Source organism: Tympanuchus pallidicinctus, unplaced genomic scaffold (genome assembly GCF_026119805.1).
Source record: "Tympanuchus pallidicinctus isolate F22 unplaced genomic scaffold, pur_lepc_1.0 scaffold6, whole genome shotgun sequence".
In the NCBI taxonomy this organism is placed as follows: Eukaryota; Metazoa; Chordata; class Aves; order Galliformes; family Phasianidae; genus Tympanuchus; species Tympanuchus pallidicinctus.
In genome coordinates this window covers 22,681,826-22,706,100 of record NW_026294780.1, presented here as the reverse complement: position 1 = coordinate 22,706,100, position 24,275 = coordinate 22,681,826, and the positions used below count along the sequence as shown (strand labels likewise).

Sequence of the window (24,275 nt, the reverse complement as noted above, 5' to 3'; positions counted from 1 at the left end):
TGACTTCAACCTGTTCGTATTAAAGTAAATGGTATCTTAATTTTACCTTCTAAATATACCCTGCAACAATTCATAAAAGACATTCAGAATTCATTGTTCATCTGGGTATAAATGCATAGTATAAGATGTTGTCTCTTAATCTTTTCCAGATTGCCCCATAAATCAACAGGTAGCATTATTCTTTTAGTCTGGCATCAAATCCAGTGATTTGAAAATAAAATTTCAATTTTACTATTAATGAAACTGCAGCAGATCAGTATCGCTTTCTCATGGTAAGCTGCACCACGGACATGCATTTCTATTTCTATTAGCATTCTTTCTTAACCATCATCCACAAACATCAAGGTATTAAATCATTAACAGGTGCTGTAGCATTAGGTCAGTGTCACTGTGATAACATTAAGATGTCTGTTAATTTGGTATATGATATCCATGGGGGCAGGGGGCCTGAAATCTTCAAATATGAGCTACTTACAAAGCTTCATACTTACCTGTACTCAAGCTTGAAGCTTACTGCCTGTGGATCATGCCTGGGAATTGCTTGAATATGTGAAAGCCTGTCTCTTGTTCCTAACAGTTGGTCCCATGAAAGACATAAGTTACAACCTTGGGGATTTTTTGTGCTTATTCACATGGTTACCCAACTTATCAATTTGGTTTCATAACCACCTCTTAGAAGAATAGCTTCCAGCCTTCTTCTAGTCGTCTTCAATAATGCACCCTCACTGAAAAAGTTTCTCACTTTGTAAAATGTGTTTTCCATCACCCCAATACTCCCACCCCCAACCCCCCTCCCCCCCCAAAAAAAAAAAAAACTTGTGTTGCAAAACTGCAGTTCTGGCGTAGATCTGAGCAACTCATGCCCCCACCTCAGCTACGTGCCAGCTGACAGCAGTGGACAAAAGCACTCCTTTAGCACGCCTGTAGTCCCAGTGTGTCAAGGGTAGGGTTTGTGCCAGCTGAAAGCAGCTGCCCACCCAAGGAGCTCTCAGCAGGAGGGCTGTAGCCGGGTTGCAGCCTGCCTGCCACCTCGCAGAGAGAAGCACGCTCCGTGTGAAGGCAGCACTACCAGCTGCTGGCTGTGCTGAACGGCGCCATTTAATCGAGGTTGAATGGCAACTTCGTACTTGTTAGGTTTTGTGCGTTACATGGTTCTGTTTAAAATAAAGTTGCAGAGAAAGAGTATACTAATTCCATTGTTTGCGAGTCCCAGTGAATGGAAAAAATAAGTGCACATTGATGCGATTGCAGGCTGAAGTTGTGCTCTGAAGAAATTCACTAACGTGCGTGAGAGGACTCCTCCTTGCCAGTCATCTCCTTTTCTCCTGGAACAGATGCCAGTTAGTGTCAATTACAATTTATTGGTTGGGGCAGGATGGTTGTTCAGGAGGAGCAGGAGTGAGATCACCAATTCAGCCCACGAGACCCCCCACACGCTGTGAGCAGTGATAGTGTTGCATAGCTCCCAACCCCAGCTGGATTGGAACTGATGATGTAGAGGTTGGAACAATGCTCCAGCTCACACAAGTCCTCTAAGCTATTTGCTCCCATTCTCTGTAGGGTATGTTGATTGTACTTTTATTTAAAGTGCTTCAGGTAGGAAAAATGAATATTTACAATTAAATGCATGTAAATGGAAGTGGAAAGGCTTGATTGGAAAAATATCAAGTTTCTAATACATATTACTGTACTAAGACCTCCCACACAAGGCAAACACTTATAGTCAGATCTAATGAATATTCTTTTCTGGTTCCTGTGCCAGTGGAGAGCCACAGAAGTAGCAAAATCTTTTTGTTTGCATCTGGGTCCTCTACAGAACTGGAAATAGCTCGGTTCTACTTTGTTCTATGTGGTGTCATGCCTCTGCCTGGTACATTTTAGACATTCATGATGATTGGGCTGGCTGAAATTGATATTATGTTATACTTTTAACACTTCTTTTGCATGACTGCAACATACAAGGGGTGGGCGATTCTCAAATGTCAAAAGAGAGAAGGTGTCAAGCTGTTTTTCAAACGATTGTTAACCACAGTGAATGGCAACTAGACTGGTTTTCTAGTCAACAGTAAGTTCCAATTCTCATTTTTCTTAAATCCTTTTCTAGAAAAATATTTCCTGTCTTGCAGAGTTCTACCTCTCCCACTGCGTTCTCTTCCCTCCCCTTTCCCCTCTCTCACGCACGATCTTGAGTGCAATGGGTGTCACTTCTGTTTCTATCTCTCCATCTGTTCCCACGATCAACAGTCACAGTCCAGCCCCTACTTTGCATCTAGTATGCGTATTCTCTTTATCCTTGGTCTGTTTTGATTTCACGCTTTTCCTGTCTCTCCCTTGCCCTCTCCACCATGACTTTAGTCTCTCTAGCCATCAGAGACCTGAGGGTGTGGTTTGACATTGCAGCTCATTTGGGCTCTTGGCTGCCAAAAATGAGCGTCCCCTTGGCTTGCTGTTGCTTCCCTTGAAGTGGTGGTAGCTGTCACCTAGCAGTTTGAGTAAGATGAAGCCAAGGAGTTACACTGGTAGAAAACTCAGTCTTCAGCAGCAGCAACAGATCAGATTAGTTCTGTGTGGTTTCAGCTCACTCAACCAGCTCACCAGCGTTTGGTGAACGCCAGTGATGCAGGGGATGCAGAGGTAGGACAGGCAAGATGAAGGGGGCCAAGATTCCCTTTGGAAAGGCAGCTGTGAGGTCAGTTGGTCTTCTGCAAAGTGTAGCCTAGTGGCTCCCATCTCCCATATCTTCTGTACACAGTTCTGCATGCTGTGAACTGGCCTCTTTTCTTCAAGGCCCTTTTTTAAGAATAGGGTCCAGTTAGTTTTGGGTGGAGCAGTTATGAGAGAAGCAAGATGGAGACAGCCATAACTTTACCAAGACAGTGATGAGGTGCTGGAACAGGCTGCCCAGGGAGGCTGTGGGTGCCCCATCCCTGAAGGTGTTCAAGGCCAGGTTGGATGGGGCCTTGGGCAGCCTGGTCTAGTATTAAATGAGGAGGTTGGCAGCCCTGCATGCGGCAGGGGGGCTGGAGCCTGATGATCCTTGTGGTTCCTTCCAACCCAAGCCATTCTATGATTCTGTGATAACTTGAGTGGCTGCCACTTCTTTCAACAGATGGCAGCACTGTGGTAGAAGGCGACCAAGAAGGTGGCACTGCCCTTCTCAAGGTCTGCCTGCATGCAGGGAGATGCTGTCTGAGTATCAGCAGCCCACTGAGCTGCAATTGCCTGCAGTGGGTACTCATGAAGTAGTGGGTACTTCCACCTGCTGAGAGGCAGGTTTTCATGTGGCTGGGATAGAACAGAGAGGATCCTTCTCATCTTGTAGCCAAGTAGTGTGCCTGGGCAGCTTGGTCAGTCTGGCTTTAATGCTGCAGCAACAGCAAACAGATTGAGGGAGACTGTAAACGAGCTATCCCAGGAATCTTTTCTTTAACACAGCAGCTAGGGCTGAAGGAATGTACATATGCAGTGCTAGAGTTCATACTTTTTTGCCTCATTTCTGACCATGTGAGCCTCTTTTAAAGCGGTAGAGTTATTTCCAAATCAGATATTTAAAGGGGAGCTGTTAGGCAGAGATCACCATTTACATAAGACTTCTATTTAACCTATTACCTATGAAAATTTACTTCAGGCTGGAACTTGCTTTCCAAAACAAATGGTTTTTAAAATTTTCTTACTTATGAGTACCTTAAATTGTGTTTTCTAAAGGGGGAAAAAAAAAAAAAAATACTTGGAACCTTACCAGTTTAATTTGCATTTTGGCTCTAATGTAACTCAAAATAGATTAGATTTAAAAAAAAAGAAAAGGAAAAAAAAAAGAAAATAAAAAGGAAATTTGGCAAGTGATTACTCAATACATGATTTTACTGCTTTGGTATTTTGAAAATAAAAATGAACAGATCTATTTGACTTTGAAAAGTGCTTGGTGCACGTGTGCTGTAACCACTTCTCAGAAACCAGAGGGAAGGTTCCTCACGTGCTGCGCTGCCTGCAGCTCAGCTCCATGCTGTGACAGCCTGCAGCAGCCGTGAGAGACCCGGGGGGTCAGTGATCACAATCTGTATGTTCAGGTAATGCTGCGTGGAAGTGATGCAGAGCAGCTGGGTTGGGGGAGAAAACCAAGGGCTGTGCTGTTCCTGTTTCATAGAGCGGGAGTCGGGGAAGGGAACATGCTGTGCTAGGGCACGAAGGTGAGCAGCAAGAAAACACTGTCGAACTTCCTCATCTGGAGCTGTGTGTATCTGATTTCTGTGCCTTCCCTGTCACTGATTCCCACGTAGTTGTGTCCCCAAACCTCTCCCTGGTAGCTTGCTTATCTCACCTCTGTGCCGAGGACTGGCAGCTCTGCTGAGCCCTACCAGGCCAAGCAGGTGGTGGTGTTGGCCCTCAGTGCAGAGAGGGTTGGGGGAATGCTGTATATCAAAGGAGCTGGGTCCTCTGTTGCTCCTGTTACCCTGTTCTCACTAGTGAAATGACAGGGAGGCAGCATCTGGTCCCCTTGGGATGCCTGGGGCTTTGTCAGCTGCTCGGTGCCATGATCTGCCCTTCCCTTTCCATAATGCAGATTTGGTTCCTGGCAACTGTGTGTGTATCTACACACAGGACCACCTTGCTGGGTTGTGGATCACTGTGCATCAACAGGCCTTCACGTGGCAGAAATCTCGCTTTGTCCCATCCCTGCCCTGCAAACTGCAGTTCTCCTTGTTGATTCTAATAGTGATCAAGCCCTTGTTCTTGTGTAGCATGATGGTGTGGGCTTAAAGCCCTGACACAAAGCGTGGAGGAGCAGTGAGCGGTGGTTCTCCATGCAATGGCCCTGGTTGAGGAGAAACAGCACTGGAGAACTGCACATTGGGATTCCCGCCTTCCTGCTTGCATGGCAAAGAACTTTGGTCTGCATGGGTGCCAACAGCAATCTCAGTGTTCTCAGACAGGAGTAAAGATGGACAGACAGAACTGCCAACAAGTAGCAGGACAGGTACTCAGAGCTGCCATAGGCCAGGCAGATTTCTGCAGGCAGGAACTGCTCCAGAGGTGCCAGTGGGGTGATGGGGGTGGGGGAGAAAACCAAGTAGTGTCCCTTAGGGAGCACTGCCACTCAGGCTTGCTGTGGAGTCCAGGTTTTGTTTTCTTTTTTCAAATTGAATCATAGAATCACAGAATGGCCTGGGTTGAAAAGGACCACAATGATCATCTAATTTCAACCCCCCTGCTGTGTGCGGGGTGACCAACCACATGACCCTAGAATTACCTAAAAGTCTCTTGGCCCCACCGAGTGCGTGTCTGTCCCAGGCAGATGCTCACACATCTCTGATGTGCCAAACGTAAGTAGAATTCGATCAACGTCTTCAAGAAGTCCGTCAGAACTTTGTTTAGGTTAACCTCGCCAAGCGTGGCCGCAGGAGGAGCTCCTGAGCGGCGCTGCGGACCGCTTGGACTTCACCTCGACCCGATGAGCGACGAATAGGGCGGACAAGAAGGAGGAGGAGAGCTCGCCGAGCCCCGCGGCCGCTCCACCTCAGCACTGCGAGGCGCGGGCGGAGGTCGGGGCGCTCCTCACGGCCGCAGGGAGGCGCTGTGGTGCGGGGCGCGGAGCGGGGCTGGAAGCGGAATCCGCTCAGGGGGCAGCGGAGGGCGCGGGCTGAGCCTCATTGGGACGCGCATCCCTTTGGGTGGATTTCGGGCTTTTTTCTGTTGCACCTTTTTTTTTTTTTTGGCCATACACCTGAGTTCCGTGCTCGGGAAACGCGGCGAGCGGCGGAGGAGGCGGCCAGGAGGCTGAGGGGAACGAGCGGGGCTTTAGAAAGATCCCGAACGTGAGCGCTGCCCGGCAAAGCGCGGTGCCGGGCGCCGTCCTTTCCCCTCTTCTTTAACGCACGCTAAAAGAAAAATCCTTCACAGCATCTTAAAGAACTTTTTTTTTTTTTTTTTTTTTTTTTTTTTTTTTTTGACACAACAGCTGCAAAATCTATTTTCTAAACAAAGATTTATACATATTTATATGAGCTTAATCCAGATTTTTTTTTTTAATAAATCATTCTCAGAACTGCAGAGGTAAACTATATGTAAATACCTCAAGTAATAGGCTTGTAGTGCAAATCACATCATTTTATCTTCAATTTTGCATTCGTTTTTCTGGCTTAAAGGTGCATCAGAGATATGCATTTTAGCATATTCAGAACACGGGGCGTGAAATTAAATGTTTGACAGAGTGAGAAAAATATACAGACTTTGGAGATGCCTTAAAAATAGTAATTTATGCAGATCTAGAGGAGTGAAATCATTTGCAATGGAGTGACCCTCTCTCCAGGAATTTTTTGCTCAGTGTTCTTCCCTAATCTCCCGCTGTATCTTCATTTTTCATTGAACTAGCCAGTTTTCTGCGAAGCAGTCTTGTAGATAAGGGAAGTGCTAAAAGAAGAAGAAAGAAGAAGCTCAGTGGGTCCGTTTCCATTGCACTTTTACCCAAGGCAATGGGCAGAATTTAACGGATTCCTTCCAACATATGTTTTTGCCAGATAAGTAAACAGTGTGTGTCGGAAATGAAAAAGCATTTGCAATTTAATGACATTACAGCTCTCAGCTTAGGCTGGCGTGCTGCGAGGCGAAAAGCAGAAAGAGAGAGGAGAGGAGAAAGAGAAAAAGAACAAAGTTCATCTTCCCTTTTGTGCATTTTTATCAAGGAAAATATTACTTCTTTCCCCCTCTTGTTCTCCTTTCTTTCTCCCTTTGCTTTTTTGTCTCACTCATTTACATTTTGTTCTTTTCTCTCCTTTTCTCCCCTCTGTTCACTTTTACCTTTCTCTCCCCCCGTCGCTTCTCACCACCCCCTTCCCATTGTGTCTCCGGATCCATCCGCACGGCCCATTCAGCTTTTTATTTTTTTTTTTTCTTTACCTAGAAAAAGCTGTTTATCCAACAATGTATCTTTCTCTTTTTTTTTTTTTCTTTTTTTTCTTTTTTTTTTTTTTTGTCTTGCCCCCCTCCCTTCCCCACTCCCCCCTTCCCCAAAGTCTCTCTCCGCGCTGTACTCCGAGCGCCGCGGCTCAGCCAACGGGATCAGCGCTCAAACCGGCACCGGGTCCGGACGGGGATGGGGGACGGGACCGGCGGTGTTGGGGCCGCCGCTGCCACCCGAACGCGAGGTGCGACAGCGCTGTGCCCGCGGGCGGTGGGAGAGCCGTCAGATAGGGACCTGGAATAGGGGGGGGGAACGGAGAAGAGGGGGAAGAGGATGGAGAGGGAGGGGGACGGAGTGGGGGGAGGGCGCTGTGTAGAGTCGCTTTGCCGCGTGCCTTATTTATTTATCCGTCTATCTATTTTATTTATTTATTTCTCTCTCTGCCTGTTTATTTATTTATTTTTGACCATGAAATTGACATCTTTCACGATCTTCAAGATCCGGTACTTGGTAAGTCAAAAAAAAAAAAAAAGGAAATCTTTTTGGATATAAGGAGGTAACGTCGCTAGAGGTGGTAATTTAATCAACCGAGGATATGTTTCAATGTTCTTTTTTTTTTCTTTTTTTTTTTTTTTTTTCCTGGTCTTCTAGGCATTAGCACTTTAAATTCATTATGTCTGTTTGACAGATAGACGCAGCCTTAAGGATCTAGAAATGAAATCCAAGAAGTACAGCCCGCTAGAGGACATATATTGAAGTTAAGAGATTAAAACGGTCCCGACCATCGCAAACAGAACGGAACATCTCGCATTTCTCATCCCTTATAAGCATGACTATTTTGCGGATGTTAAATGCGGGCTGCTCTAATTATGGACGAGGGGAGGGGGGCCCGCCGAGCGCCGGGCTCTCCAACTTCACAGCGATGGAGTGAGGTTGGGAAGGCAGCGAGAGCTCCGTCGTCGGCTCAGGAATTTGTACAAGGGGGATTTTCCCTATCAATAATTTAATAAGGAGGCAGCAGCCTCTCCTGCGTGCTTTAATGACTCGAGGATCGTGCGTGAATTTCCTATAAGCGAATAACAAAGGAGCCAAATGAGAAAAGCAGGGCTTTCTGCCTTCTAACTGGGACACCGAGGACTCTGTGTCATTACAGTAATTTAGCAATGTTAATGATCTGTAATATTAATACATCACACTTGAAAATGGGCAAGAGTTGTCATAATTAAACGCATTAAGCCACAATTAAAAAGTCATCTAAGCACTTGTACTGATACCGGCGCAGATAAGGCTGCTCATTACCCTGCCAACCTCTGTCCATGCAGCTCCCTGCCTCCTGCTCTGGTTGCAGCTGCAATGGGATCCTGTGTGGGCCTGGGAGCTCCTTGGGTACAGTGGGGAACAGGCTGGGCCTTGGGGGACTTTGGCCATGGGCTGAGAGCCTGAGTCTGGGGTGTCTGCTCATCATGGGAAGGCAGCGTATCCTGCACAACATTCTGTAGAATCACAGACTGGGTTGAGTTATGTTTGTTGGGTTGGATTGGGTTGATCACATTGGGTTGGGTTAGTCTGGGTTGAGTTGTGTTGGTTTAAGTTGGGTTGGAAGGGATCTTACAGCCCACTCAGTTTCAACTGTTCCAATGGCCCTGCAGTGGGCAGGGCTGCCACCTACCAGCTCAGGCTGCCCAGGGCCCCATCCAACCTGGTCATGAATGCTTCCAGGGATGGAGCATCCACAGCTTCTCTGGGCAGCCTGTGTCAATGCCTCACCACCTTCCGAGTAAAGAATTTCCTCCTAACATCTAACCTAAATCTGCCCTCTTTTTGTTTAAGGCCATTGCCTCTTGTTGCCAGTGAACAGCAGGGGGGCTTGGGACACCTCACACTGACCTTGAGGTGCAGCCCCACAGCAGCTCACAGAAGCTTGCCCCCAGCCTAGCTCTGCCAAATATCCAGCTTTAAATGAATCTATTACAAAAGGTGTTCAAGCTAAACCTGATCAGTGTTGATAGCCAGAGCATTTCTCTTTCCATCCCTGGCAGCTTTTTCATCCAGTGGACATGCACAGTGATTTTTAGGCTGCTTTCCTAATGGGGAAAATGTACCACCACGCAGTGTGCCTGTGCAGGGCTCTCTGGTGGTCTCCTCTTAAAAACCACTTATCTCTTTGGCCAAATGCAGTTACATCTGGCTGAGGGAAGATGGGTTCGGAGCCTTTTGTCATGCTTATGGTGGCTGGGCACGGGAGGGCAGCCTGATGCATGCATGCCTCCGCTGGTGGAAGGCTCCAGCATAAGCCTGATCCTAGCAGTCAGACGTAGAAACCATCGGTGTTCCCATTCACAGAAAAGTTCTGGGCAAATATTGAAAGTAATAGCTAAAATAATACGAAAAATTAGGCCTATTTCCACCCAAAATCTGTAACTCTATGGAAACATTCTCACCCTGGAGCTGCCAGTGAGCAGCTGCACACTGGCACATGGACAGAGCAGGAGGATGTCGCCACTGGGTGCTGGGTCCAGAGAAGAGTCCCCCACATTCGAGTCACACTACACTCATTTGTTCCTTCCCTGCTCATGCTGGTGTCAGTGATGTTAATAAAAATGTATAAACTCCAACATTTTTGGACTGGTGTCAGTGATAGTGTCAGTAATGTCAAAAAAAAAAAGTGTGAAGTCCAACATAGGGATTTATTTCTGGAGATCCTTGTTTTCCATGGAACTGTTGCTCCTTTGAATAACAGTGTGATGACCAGAACTCGCTGCTGTGATCACTGGTGTTGAGGAAGATTTTGTCTGTGCTTGCTAAAAACACGAAGGTCTGAGATGGGTATATCCTGCAGAACCACCAAGGGGAGCGTCGTGATAAACCAGGGGAAGTGAGTAAAGCTGAATTGTCACAGTGATGGAATATTAATTTATGTGAGCATCAATTTCTTGAAGGGAGATCTGTCTCCCTTTCCCTCCTGCATCCACTGCTGCTGTTTGTGTTCTCAAGCTGTATGACAGGAGGCTGTGCCTTCCCTTTCAGATCAGAGCTGAATCTCTATGCATTGGTCCACCCAAAGAATCTCATGATCTCCTCAAATTTGCTTTTAAATCCAAGCTCAATCTCAGCCTTTCTCTCCAAGAATCTGGATGCAAAACAACATTTGGTTTGAGATGGTGTTTAGGTTGAAAGACCTTGGAAACACTCACGTCAGTCTAAAGTTGGGAAGGACCTGCCACCTGTTGCCATTTGGCAATGGACTTTGTATGGTCTGTGGCCAGTGCCACATGTCAGCACCCGTGCCAAACATGCTGCAAGCACAGAGGAGCAATATTTGCTCCTCACAGCTAATGTGGAATCCTGGGGATCCAGCCTCGTCAGCAGCACTGTCACCTCTGAGCAACCATCAACACACACTGCCCAAGGGACACAGTTTTAGATTTCATGATTGCTGGCTCCAGGAGATCAGCAGCAGGAGAGCCTCCATCCTACCAGCCATGTCCTGTAGGTCCCAGTGCTGGCTGATGTGAAGCTATCCCCTGCTCAGCTGTCACCTGGTACAGCAAGAGCCCAAGAAACCTCCAGAGCCTCCTGTGAATGGATGATCCTTAGAAACGCACCTGCTGCAGGTGGGATTCGCAGCCCTGGCTGTAGGGTAGTGGCTTGGGATCCTCAGCTGCTGGAAATGTCTCACAGGTGTGTGCTGGGAGCTTCCACAGACACCTGCTGATGGTGCAGAAAACCCATGAAAGAGGAGTGATCACATGATTAACTGCAGGATGCAAAGTACAGATTTTATTTGGAAACATTACATTTTGCCATTTTAAAAGCAATTTATGTCCAGACTGTGGCAAAACATTTTTGACTGAAACTTAAGATATGTATAAATACACATAAAATAAATCATAAATCGTGAATGCATGTGTGTATATATTAAGTCCTGACCAATGAAAATGGTATTCTCCAGCCAGTTCTGCTGTGCATGCAGCTTAAGGTACCCCCTGGTGCCAGTAGGCATGACACAACCCAACATGAAAACAGGATAAGGGCAGCTGTGCAGCCCCCCAGCTGCCTCACTCTTGTTGGGTGTTTGCCGTGCAACCTCTCGTTAAGGAGATGGTAGGAGAAGGGCAGTACCCAGCTAAACTCATTGGGAGCTCCTGAATCATAGAGTTGGTGTTCTGAGAAGAGCTGAGGTGCTGGTAGAAGAATCAATGGGCCATGGAGATGGTCTCAAAAGCACAACAAATGCAGAAGCATGTGGAGCAATAGTGTAGGTAAAGGAGAAAGATGGAGTAATGTTGGCACAGCGATTGGGTTAAAACTTGAAAGCTTCATGGAGACAAGGGAGAAAGAACAGCAGAAGGTGGTCACATGTAAAGGAGATCCATGCACCAATATGACAGGACATTGGGAACCAAGATACATTTTAAAACAGAATTTTTGCAAATAAAAATGATGTGTGACTTGACCAGAGTTTGGTATGAAGTATGTGAAGAAGAAGAGGTCGAGGCTCAGAGATGTTGGCAGGAATATCAAGCAAGGGAAAAGAGTGGAAGAAAATGCCTGAAACCTGGGAAGTGAGTTTGCTCTGAGCTGTGCTGAATTAATGCTGATAGGTTAAAAATCAAGATCAGGCAGTTTGGTGAGACCTGAGCAAAGGATGTTCTGTGCTGCTGCGGTGGAGGGGGTCGATGAAGCCATCTCTATTAGAGCCATCACAGAGGGGAGAGGAGAGAGAAAAAGTGTGGAAGAAGGAAGTCTTCCCCAAGAGAAGGGATATGGATCTGGAAAACCTGTCCTCAAAATAACACCAAAAACACACAGAAGACTGAAGAGTGAAGCTGAAGAGAGCTTAAAGAGGATGAGTGCAAGCCATGCATGGGCTGCTGGAATGTGAAAGGACTTGGGGGAACCAGTGCCTTGCAGAGAGCACTCTTTCCCTAAAATCTTGCAATCCTATACCAAAATCCTTCAGAAATGAGAGGTAAAATATTCTGCTCGTTTGGAAGGACTGAGCCTTGGGTACAACGTACGTGTTGTAACAGAAATTGCTATCAAGCGTTTGGAGGAAAACATCAGAAAACCTGTAACTATGCCTTCAACGATTGCTTTGATTAACAACCCTTAAGTGTCCCCATCGGTCACCCAGAAGCGACGTTTGCCATTGGCTCATGACAGAAAAGGGACATTCTGAAGCATATTTAGGAGGTGGCAATTGAAGACTAAACGCTCCCGAAATCCTCGATCCTCCCCACCTTCTCAGTTTACCGGGCAGAAAGCAACTTAGGCAAGAATTAAGAACACCCTCCTATGAGTGAGTGATTCAGGTGCAGCTTCAAGAGGGAATGCGTTGCCACTGGGATTTATGACCCTCGGAAGAGCTTGGAGCCCAGACTTTAATTAATTGATTGCAAAGCATCAGAGGGAAATAAAACCAGTTGGGCAAAAGCCTGGTTCTGGTGAGATCTCTGCTCTCTCTGCTTTTCTCCCACTGCAGTATTTCCCCGCTGTGTTTGTGACCAACAGACCTGCTGCGCTTGCTTTCTGACTACTTATACATTTTCTATTTAAATTGCCGAGATGACATCCGAAATACAGTAAAATAGCCATGATAATATTGCAAACCCTTAATGAAGGAATCCGAGTGTGACAATATCGTGTGATTTGTGCAAATATGTCCATATGGGCACCGTTTACACAACATGTTTTGGTGAGTATCGGCCAGCAACGTTGCTTCCTTCGGCGCTTGAGTGCTGGGATGCCGCATATTAAATTCAGCTGATGAGAAGCATCCTGCACGCAGAATATTCAGGCCGCAAAGGCAACGGGCAAACACACCTTTGTACTTCAGTCATTACATTACCGAGGTCAGTAAAGGTCTGTGCAGAAGCTCTAGCGAAGCTCCGTGTCTGTTTCCCTTTGGAAGTGTATAACGTGAGATAAGAAAGCAAACCGACTGTAGAGCAGAGCCCCACAGAGCAGGAGGTGGGAACCTCCGTAATCAGGACCCGGAGATCCATCCCCGTGATTCGGGGGACTCTGATCGCAGCTCCCCTGTTCTTTCCCACGGGTGGCCTCGGCTGGCTGGGCACTGGGACATGAGGACATGGGGACTGGGGTACATGGGAACAGGAGGACACGGGAGGCGGTGGCATCCGTCGCAGAGGCTGGGGGCTTTCCCCAGCCTGTGCGGGAAGCCGAGACCCGGGGGTTCCTCTGTGCCAGGGCTGTGCACGGCGAAAGCCGATGTCGGGAGGAGCGATACCGGCCCCTGCGATCACCGAGCGAGGTACGCTGGCAGTGCGGTTGCCACTTGTCCGCAGGAGGGCTCGGTGTTTGTCGACGGAGCTAATTGATTTCGGTTCAGTCTTGATCCCTCTTAAAACACGAACAGATTTAATGGTTCTTACTCCCGAGCTCTGCGCTGTAGAGACAATTCGGGTTATTAAGATGCGTTAATAAGCAGCTAACAGCCACAGGGTAGGTGAGACGTCCTCGGGTCGCAATGAGCCCGTAGCCCCACACCGGGCTGCGCCGGGCGGTGTCCGCACGGCCCCGAAGCGCTCCGCACGGAGCGGCTCGCAGCCCGCGGGCGGTCCGAGATCGGATCGCATCGGGAGATGCTCGGCTCTTGGGGGGGGGGGAAAGGGGGGGGAACAGCGGGTGGCACCGCTCCGTCCTCCGCCCTCCTCCTTCCCTCTGAAACAACAGAAAAAGAAAGAAAGAAAAAAAAAAAAACCAAAAAAAAAAAAAACAAAAAAAAAAAGGTTAAGAATTTGCTGCTGCCCTTACTTTACTTTTTTTTTTTTTTTTTTTTTTTTAATCTCGTACGTCTCGTATTTCATATCTGGCAGCCAAAGAAATCTTAATAAAAAGAACGTGTAGGAGCATTTCCAGGGGAATAATTTGATCGGGAATCATTGCTGCTTTTGGAATTAGTCCTAAAACTTATTAAAAGTTGAACAATCCCGGCACATACATTATTCTCTTCCAGGGATATCTTTTCTGCCTTCAGAACCCCTTTTTTTCCTCTCTCTGCTGAGCGCGGGTACCGCTGTCGGGGAGCTCAGGTGTTTGGGAGCTGGGGGGAAGGGGGGGAGCCTCGAGGGGAGAAAAAAGAGAGGGCTGTATTCCCCCTGAGCTGCTCGATGGCATTTAGCAGCTATCAGCTCCGTCCCTGTTGTCTCCTTATCGCGGTGGGAGGGAGAGGGCAGAGGGGGATGCCCCGATGGGACGGGATGGAGGAGATGGGACGGCACGGGATCGGATGGAACGGGATGGGATTGGACGGGACGAGACGGGATGGAATGGAACGGGATGGGACGAGATACTCTCTGCCCCAGTGCCTTTCCCGTGTCCTATCCCCTCTCCTCTATGCACTACCCGGGGCAGCCGCCGGCGTCTTGGAGACTGCAGCGGGGCCCTCGCCGCCGGCCGGCGTGTGTCCGACGGACGCCCCGAAGGATCTGAGCCCCACAGCTGGAAGTGGCCAAAGACTTGTTGTAACTGGGAAGGGAGCGGGGGGGGGGAAAGGGAAACGCTGGGTTGAGACTGACATTCCAGTAATATATTTCCGTGAGAAGAGTTTTAAGATGTCCTCTGTAATTTCCCATAAGAAATCTGGTTATACTGGTTGATTTCAATAGGAGAATTCTCTGCCTGCAGGCATAGGGTGAGTAATACGCCGTATGTTTCATACTCCTCTGCTAATATGATAATAAACGCATTCAAAAAAAAAAAAAAAAAAAAAAAAAAAGCAAGCACCGAGGTGTTTACAGTGAGTCCCTGTCCCCCTCCGTGCCTCACCGTTCCGGCACAGGGAACCGAGGGCCGTCCGTGAAGGACGGGAGCAAAGCAGCGGCGGCCGAGAGGAAGAAGAGACTGAAGGCAGCGCTGATTGACTCTCATCCCTATCCCGAGTTCCACCACCTCCCGAGCGGGAGAGTTCGCGGGAGTCCCGCTACGAGCGCGCAAATAGCACACGGCCGCGGTTCCCCCGAGAGCCGGCAGCGCGCAGGTGACGCGGGGTGGGGGCTGGGGGGGTTGGGGATGCTCGAGTTTTGCCCCCAGCTCCTGCACCCCGGAGCTCCCGGTGCTGCTTCAGTGCCGGCCCGTCGGAGGGGTCCCGGGGCAGGGGAAGGTGCTCCCAGCGCTGAGTAATTGAGTTCGGGGTAGAGTGACTTGTGCGCAACTTTCCTCTCCTCTCCTTTCCTTTTCCTCTCTCTCACAGGCAAAAGACCGTTCATTAGGAAAATAATTAGCGCCGCTTTGTTTTATCCCCAACCTGTTCGATCTCTATCTGTTCCGAGACAACGCTAATAATGGCAATGATTGCTTCAGTAAACATCCTGCGCCGGCATTCTTTCCTGGTGTGTGTGCGCTTCTTTTTTTAAGACACATAAAAGTTCCCTCACTCTCTCGGCCATTTGCATAGCTCCATCTTTACCTTTTCCCATTCAGCCCCGCAAGAAGCATATCTATTCAAAGCCCTCGCCAAAAGCGTATCTATTCAAAGGGCATTTAGTCCATTTCTTTCTTGGCCGGTAAACCTATTCATCAATTGTTCTGCCTTGTAGATTGCATTCTAATGCTAATCTAGCGTGTTAAATATCTTTTTGTTCCCCTTTCACCGTTTTGTCATTCAGTTTATCCAGTTTTGGTCACCCATTTTATTTATTTATGCGCCTGCTCCCATTCAGGGGCTCATGTATTTTTTATTATGTTGTTTCACTGTCATGCAGTGTCAACTCAGTCTATTCAATGGGGGCTACTTGAAGGGCCGGAGGGACAAAGCGTGTACACATCGCACCGCCATTCATTCTGGCCAGCTGGAGCGGCTGAAAAAAAAACCTTGTGAAAAGAAACGCCTCACAATGGGCACAGAAGAAGTGCACAATGCTAACAGTTTTCCAAATACCGCTGATTGGTTTCCTCACAATGAGGAGAAAGCCGCCGCTTTTTCTTAGCTCCACTTCAACAAACAACGCTCTCACAAAACCTCCCAACCCCGGGTTTTGTTCGCGGACAAAACCTCCTCGACTGTCTAAACGCTCCCACTGCAGGACAAAAAAGAAGGAGAAGAAGACGAAGAAGAAAAGCTCTTTTCACCATTTCCCCCTTCTCTCTCTCTCTCTCTCTCTTTTTTTTTTTTTTTTTTCTTTTCCCCTCTGCGAGAGAGAAAAGAGAAAGGGGGAGAAGGTGGGGGGGGTGGGGTAGGGGTGGGGTGGGGGGGAAGAGGGGGGAGAGGGAAATTGTCAGCGAATTAATAATATCAGTCCTTGAAAAGGAAAGTGCTGACCTTTGGGACGCACCGGGCTGGGTGAGAAGAGGCGGGGGGAGATATTAACAAACTTTCCACCGCGATCGGACGGCGGCCGGGGAGGGGGTTAAGGGGAGGAATGGAGGGGGATGGAGAGGGGGGGGAGGGGGGGGGGAGGTGCGGGCTGCGTTCCCGTCGGCGCGGCTGTCCGGGGCCAAAGGCTCTCGGATGGTGCAAATCAGTACGGCGCGCTCGGAATCCGAACCCGGAGGAGGAGAGCGGCACCGGGAGCGCCCGAGGGGCAGGAAGATTCCGGGACGGGGCAGGCTCTGGGAAGAGTAAAAGACAAACAGTGCGATAGTAACGCTAATAATTAAACGCTAAAGAAAGAGGGACGAACAGCCAGGCCCGCCTCGATAAGCGGGGAGCTCTCTCGGGAGCCGCTTTCGCGTCCCGGGGAGGGCACGGTTACCTCCAAGGCGGGGGAGGCGAAAAGGAAACGTGCGGGGCTGCGGGGCAGAGCGGGGAGGTCACGGAGATTTAGGGCTGGGGCGACTTCCAGGGAAGCGGCAGGAAGTTCCGTGTTGAGAAGTGATGGGCTGCCACAAAAGGGAACGGCGGAGCCCTGAAAGGATTTAATTAACCGTGTCAGGGATAATTACCCCTGGACAGTCCAAATTAGTTTTGCATAATCGCTCAGAACCATATGAATTAACTTATAATATTGCGAAGCGCTGGGGGAATAACAAAAGCGGGATCGCTTTAATGAGTGAATCGGGGTCACACGGGCGGGCGGCTCCGCTCAGCTCCCCAACTTTCCACTTCTTAAACGAGGTTCCGAGGGGAGCGCCGATTTGGAGGGCATTTCCTCCAAATGTCGCAACGGAGAGCGCGAGCAGCCGCTCCGGAGGAAAAGAAGAAGAGATACCTATATAGATAGGCGTAGATACACGAGCACAGACGCACATAAAGCGGCCGAGAGCTGCGGGCCGGTGCCGGGCTCCGTTCCCCCGCCCGCCGTACCCCGACGTCCCGCTCCGTCCCCCGGCGCAAAGCCGCACGCAGGCGCTCCACCTGCAATAGAAGGGTAAGGTCAAAGGAGCCGTCGGGGTTTCGTTCGCCACCACGAGGAACCCCTCGAAACGCGCTGCGGGAACGGATCCGAAATACATCCTGGACGTAATGACACGGGGTGCAAAGCAGGGGTGACGCCGATCAGAAGCAGCGCTCGGCCACATCGCGCTCCCTCAGTGTCACTGGGAACCCATGAAACGCTGCCATCGGGCTCAGCGCACTCCGTGAACTCTCTCCTGCCGTCCATGAATACCTTTTTTTTTTTTTTTTTTTTTTTAAGATAACACAACATGGCCTTTTTTTTTTTTTTTTTTTTCCTCAAATCTTCTTTCCTATTCACGATTAAAAAACGTGATAAATCTTTTTTTTTTTTTTTTTTTTTTTTTTTTTTTTTTTGGCTCGGAATAACAATGGCCCGATTTAGATATCCCCGTAAATCTATTCAGGATGAAACAAAGAGCGCCTTGAGGACACCGTACACCTCAGCCGGGGCGGCGCGGAGGGGCGATGCGATGGGAGCTGAGAGGAACGCCACGAGAACGAGAGGGGTTCTCCTTTCCCTGCTTCAGGCTTTATTTAAACTCTTTGTTCAAAAATGAACAGAGTGGCAGTCGGAATCTAATGTACAGATATCGTTCAGACGTCTAACTTTAAATTAGAAGGTCACACAAGAAAACCATTTACACGTAAATGTTAAAACCAATACTTAATCTTTGTTTCCTTTCTTTCCGTTGTCGTTTTACTTTATATTACATAAAGCCAAAATGAAACTAAATACAGGTTAGCCAGCTTCATTCACAACCATTAGTCAAAATATACACATTACAAAAGTAAACCAAAAAGAACTCTATAAACCGATGGAGGATTCCCCTCTAAAATTTGTGTTCCGGCTTCAAATCGTCACTTGCAATTGAATTGCGGTCGCTCTAAAATCAGCTAAACGGGATAAGGGGGGCTTTGGAGTGGGGGAAGGGGGGGGGTTCTCCGAGACACAGTGACACACTCTGTGGTGGCGGGGACGGGGTTTCTTTAAATGAGAAATACTCTTCCGTCAAAGCAAAGCTCTGCTTCAGTTCAGCTACATAATAAATAGATAATTAGCACTCAGACAAAAAAGTCTGATTTAACCTTAGATCATATCGCGATCCCCGAACGGTCCCGCAATATGTTTATTCCCTTTGAAAGGCATTCCATCACTTTTTTTTTTTTTCCTTTTTTTTTTTTTTCTTTCCCTTTTCTTCAGCTTCAAACCGACTCGACCGTGGGCAAAGGAAGCGACAGACTTTCCGATCCGAGACCTAACGTTGCCACAGACATTGACACATGTACAGTCCCGGGCTGACACCCGCGGAGCGGAGCGGCACCGCCCCATCTCTGCCCCCGTGGGAACCGTCCCGGGGGAACGGCGCATCCCCGCGCGGCCCTTCCCGAGCCCACGTCCCCGAGGAAGCACTTTTTTCGAGGGGACGGATGGACGGACGGTCTTGGGGGGAGGTGGGGGAGGGGGGAAGGTTGTTCGGTTTTGTTCTTTTTTTTGTTCTTTTTTTTTTTCATTTTTCTTTTCCTCTTTTTCTCACTCCCTCTCAGCTCGGCTATCCGCATGCAACACACACACGAGCTCGAGGCGGGGCGGCGCGCAACAGGTCGGCGGCGGCTCCGCCGCTCTCCGCCCGCTTCCCCCGGGCAGCGGCTCACAGCGCGGGTCATAGCGCGGCGGCGTAGGCCGCGGGGTACGGGTCCAGCTGGGGCTTGCCCATGCCCGGCAGGAGGATGTAGGCCAGCGGAGGCTGCAGCCCGGGCCCGGGCCAGGCGCTGCAGTTGCAGGGGATCATGTAGCCCGGGTTGCCGGGGGACGGGTGCGAGTGCGTGTGCCCCCCGGCGGCGGCGGCCGCGGCAGCGGCGGCGGCGGCGGCCCCGTGAAAAGCTCCCGCCCCGCCGGCGCCGGGATAGCCCAGCGAGGAGGCGTAGGGCAGCGCCGAGCCCGCCGACGACGACGAGGAGATCTCGGCCATCTTGGAGCCCAGGTCCAGCAGCGAGTAGGGGCCGCCCGCGGCGGCGGCAGCGGCGGCGGCGGCCGCGGCGGCGGCCGACTGCGGGAAGAAGACGCGCGCGGCGGCCGCGGCGGCGGCGGCGGCCGCCTTCTCGGGGTTGCCCAGCAGCGAGTCGGGCCCCAGCCCGCCCGCGGCCCCGCCGTGCAGCGCCGCCGCCTTCAGCCCGTGCGGGGGCTCGTGCTCGGCCACGGCGCCCAGCCCGTAGGGCACGGGGAAGGCGAACTTGTCCTTCTTGAGCAGCGTCTTGGGCTTGCGGCGCGGCCGGTATTTGTAGTCGGGGTGCTCCTTCATGTGCATGGCCCGCAGCCGCTTGGCCTCGTCGATGAAGGGCCGCTTCTCCGCCTCGCTCAGCAGCTTCCACTCGGCGCCCAGTCGCTTGCTGATCTCCGAGTTGTGCATCTTGGGGTTCTCCTGGGCCATCTTCCGTCTCTGCGCCCGCGACCACACCATGAAAGCGTTCATCGGTCTCTTGACGTGGTCCACCGGTTTGGACATGGTGTCCCGCCGCCCGCACTCCTCCTCGGCCGGCTCCGGCTCCGCGGCCGCGCCGCGCTCCGCTCCGCCCCAGTCAATCTCGGCGGCTCCGGGCGCGGGGCGCTGCGGGCGGGACGGGTGGCGGTACCCGCCTCGGAGCCTCTCTCCGCGCCGCCGCCCGCCGGGCCAGGGTTCGTCCTCGACGGGGCGGCGGTCAGCGGCCGCCCGCAGCCATGGCCGCCCGCGGAGCGCGCTGCGGGGCCGGCGGCGGCGGCTCGGGCGCTGCGGGGGCCCCGGGGCGCCGCGCTCACAGCCGCCGCGCTCCGCCCGCGGGGCCGCGCCGGGCCGCCCGCCCCGCGCACATACTCGCCGCCGCCGGGCGCCGCGGCCTCCTCCGCCCGCCGCTCTCCAACTCGGGCGAGTTTCGGGCGGGCTGCGGGGCGCTCCTCCCGCCGCGCGGCTCCACCGCCCGCGCTCCCCCTTCTCCGGGAGCCGCCAGGTCTCTCTGGGTTTTCTTGGCCGCCGGCTCGGAGGGGCGGCGGGGCGGGAGGGAGCGGCGGGGGGCGGGCCCCTCTCGGAAACGCCCGGCCCGGCGCTGCGCCCGCCGCCGCCCCCTCTTCTTCTTCTTCTTCTTCTTCTTCTCCTTCTTCTCCTTCTTCCTCCTCCTCCTCCCGCCGCGCGGCGCAGCTCTACGCACGCCCCCGCGCCGCCCGGCGCTATATCCCCGCTGCCTCCCGCCGCCGCGCGCCGCGGGAGGGGCGGGGCTTCCGCGCGAGGAGGGGCGGGGCGGGGACACTGGCCACGCCCCCATCGGGGCTCGCCAGCAGGTCGGGGCGGGGCCGGTTTCGCGCATGCGCGCTGCCGCGGGTCCCCGGCGGCTCCCGCGGAGCGTCGCCCGACAGCGGCGCGGTGCCGGCGAAACGCGTCCGTGAGTCGTGCGGCTGTCAGAACGGCGTCCCGGGAGGGAGCTCCGCCGGGATCCCCGGTTGGGACGAGCGCGGCCGTTTTTGCGCGGGATGCCGTCGGAGGGCCGCTCTCGTGGCCCTGACAGCACCGCCGCTCCGCGCCGATTCGTCCACCGTCCCTCGCCTCCCCGCCCGCACGGGGCCGCCCCGTCAGTCAGGGCCGAACCTTTCGCCCCGTCGGCGCTCCGCAGCCCGGCTCTGACTGAGCGCTGTGCTGCGGGAAAGCACCGAGCGGAACGCACCATTAACTCTTAACACGGGCCCGCAGCCGTGACAAAAGTTCCGAGCCGGAGTACCCGCGGGCGGTTGGGCTGCCGTCAGCAGTTCGCAGCCCGGGATTAGGAGAGCTGTTTTCGGCCCTCGTTCGAGCAGGGGAAGCGATCTCCTTCCTATTCCGCCCGTTCGAACCCGACGCGATGTCAGCGCCCTCCTCACGGGTGTCCGTCGCTGGCAGCCCTCGGGTCGGCTGCGGCACGGAGGCTTCACCCATCGGTCCTGAATTACTGCACGGACCGAAAGCTTCGAATGGCTGTGTAGCGGCTCACGGATATTTCTCCTATTATAAATGAAACGCTCCATTCGAAGCTCTCGCTACCGAAGCTTCCGGGCGGTAACGCCTGGCTCCTAAACCATAGACCCTCGCGGTTATCTCTGCGGCTCGAAGCGTTGGGAACGCCTCTCGGTCCCTCTCGGAGCCGAGCGGCGGAGACCCGGCCACCGCCGAGCCCCGACGGGGCGCGGAGCTCCGTGCTGCTGAGCTCCCGATGGGTGAAGCCGCCGCCGTAGCTGGGCGAGGCGTTAACGGTTGCGATAACGCGGCGTTATCGAAACGCTGCCCACCCGACCGTGGCTCATGGGATTTGCCTGCCTTTGACCTGGCACTTCTGACGCACGCAAATTCAAGGGCGCGATCTTTCCCTGTGTTATCGGGGGAAGAAAACGAGCGGATGAGCTATCGCTGAACAAGAAATTCCAGAATACAGCGCTGTATCCCACCGCGCGAGACTCGAGCGCTTTCTGAAACATTCGGGGTGAGAGCATCATCACCCGTTCGTCCCCTGCGGGGTCCCTCTCTGTAGCACCCTCCGCCCAACCCGAGCATCTCCCCGCATCTCCACACCCGGACAGCCAGGTTTTAGAAGCCGCTTTATTCCAAAGCCAGGTTTAAGGCGAGTTTCGAGGAAGCCGCCTCCTTTCCTCCTAATTTTGATTTGAGCTTAACAATGGGGTGGCAAGCGAAGGAGATAAAAAGTAGGTGAAGAACGGTGGTGAAACCGATAGCGATCTGCATCTAATCGTTCCGACTGCGTGCGCGGCTGACTCAGCGCCTCAGTGCCCCATCGCCGAGCCGTGCTCAGAGAGCCACAGAGCCTTTTCACGGCTTTGTTTGTGCTCTCCGGCGTTTCCACACGCCGGCTTGGAAGCTGGCATTTTTCTGGGTGTAGGTATCAACCACCGATTCCACATCGCTTTCAGCCGTCAAAAGTTGCCGAGCGCGCCGCTTGTCTCGATGACACCGGCAGGATCGCTGCTCCCACCCCGCGGAGTCACTGAGACCCTCTTACAGCGTGGAGCACACCTGGAGTTAGAGAGTTTTAGCCTGTTCTCCTTATCGTGCAGAAAGCGCTACGTTCACTCATTTGCTCTTAGCGCTTTTGAACGCTCGGCATGATTATTTTTCAATAACGTTCGCTTATTATTAGAGCAGCTGGTAGCCCCAGTGAAGTGCCTGGCAAAGGGCTCCATCATAAAACACTGCGTTCTACGTTTCTAATTTGGCTGTGAAAGTGTGATTCTGGCTGCAATTTGGCACTCAAGTGCTCAGCTGGAGAGTAAACTTTTCATAATAAAAACACTGGTTTATTGGGTTTGCTATTTTAAGTTACAAGAGATTTAACAAAGTTTTTACTAGTTTTGGAAGCCCAAAGAGATCTTTCTATTAAATTATTATTAAACGTTATGATTTTGGTAAGGGTAGGATAAGTTCTGCACCTTTTTATTATTACTATTATTATTATTATTGTGATTTAATGTGCAAATTATTTTTAAGGTAAGGTAATGCTTCAGCTCGTTATCTCTGTGCTTTCGCATCCCAAAATTGCTCCTGCAGGAACACCGGAGGCAGGACTTGTACAGCAGCTGCTGGCAGTTCTGGGCAGAGGGTGCTGATGGGGTCCTGAGTACTTCCAGCCATAAAGAAAAGTTTAAAATGCAGCCCATCTCTATTTGCAAAGAGATGAAGTAAAAATTGGCTAATTTGCGTGCATTCAATTTGTAATCCAGGCTATTCTCATGTACTTTTTCATGTACTTTTTCATGTACTCATTTCTCTCCTTTCTTACCCTGCTAGTTTGCAGAGATTATGCAGCCTGGGAACACTGATCAGAACAGCAGACAAAGATGTTAAAAAAAAAAAAAAGAGTTAAAAAAAAGAGTTGGATGGTTCCTTGCTAGGACCTGAAAACTAGATGACTATTGCTTAGGATACAAAGGGGAGAATTAAGCTTGCTACAGAATTCCTGGTCAGGTTTGGATGATCCAGAACAGGCAGCCAAATGCCTCTTGAGCACAAAGCCTATCAGGACATGTAAGCTTCCCTCCCTTCTCTGAAGTGCCAAAATCAAAGTGGATGGAGACTGCTGACGACCTAGGGTCCAGGTTTTCCTATTTGAGAAGTTGCCTTTAGCTTTTATTCAAAAGAATTCATTTTTTCCAAACATGTGAACCTTCACGTCACTCCCATCTCTGTCCTGTACAGGCTTTATGGGTGGTTCAATAGCTCACAGTTAGGAAAGAAGATCCTTGCTCTTTTGGTGTCTTCCCATTCCACAGGATTCTTTCACCAGCTCTTCAAATGTCACTCGCAAAGATCAGGAATCCTTAACTGACATCCCCACAGTCAGTTCTCCACAAGCTGCTCTCGTTCACCTGCATTCTGCCCCCTTCTGTTGTCCAGTGGATGGATAGAAAGGGCTGAGTGCCCTCTAATCCAGTGGTTAAGGGCCTCACTGTGGAATGATAAATTAGATTATATGTTCTTGCAGTAGGTCATGAAGCTTTTTAACCAGGAGATCTGTTCAGAGGCAGAGAGATCTCGAAAGATTTTTACATTTAAATTCAACTTAAATTTTAAATGGACTCTGATCAGTTTGTCTTCATGTTTCACTTCTGAGGGCTGTCCAACAGGCATAAATGATTATTTTTTTTCCTGGCATAAAAACATTTTAATGATCAGTTTTGTTCAGGGGTGATTCATACTCATAAACCACCTGTGGTTGTTCTCTGAGTCGTGGGTGTTTGACAGGTCCCAAAAAATCCGTGCAATTTTGAAGACAAGTTCTTCGATTTCACTGGATAAGATTGTGGTTTGGATACCTCTGGCAGGTACTTCAGGATACATAAGTGTACACAAGGAGACTGAAAAGACTGGAGTGAAGTGTTTGGGCTGTTCCCTTCTGAAGAAAAGCAAAGTGTAAGTCTTTTCCTTTTCACTATAATGACTTTTTAGGTGACTACAAACAAAACAGGAGACCCTTAATGGAAGGAATTTATGTCTCCTTTACAGA

At 50.9% G+C, this 24,275-nt stretch overlaps 2 protein-coding genes across 3 annotated transcripts in view; both read right to left on the bottom strand.

Moving 5' to 3' along the window:
- Nucleotides 1-24,275, bottom strand: part of ABCC4 (ATP binding cassette subfamily C member 4) — a 1,253,378-nt gene that overhangs the window by 936,084 nt on the left and 293,019 nt on the right. The gene's annotated exons all lie outside the window — the stretch shown is intronic.
- On the bottom strand, nt 17,623-19,956 carry SOX21 (SRY-box transcription factor 21). Its single transcript, XM_052664468.1, has one exon. The coding sequence runs from the start codon at nt 19,763-19,765 to the stop codon at nt 18,923-18,925; it is 843 nt and encodes a 280-aa protein (XP_052520428.1). The 5' UTR covers nt 19,766-19,956; the 3' UTR covers nt 17,623-18,922.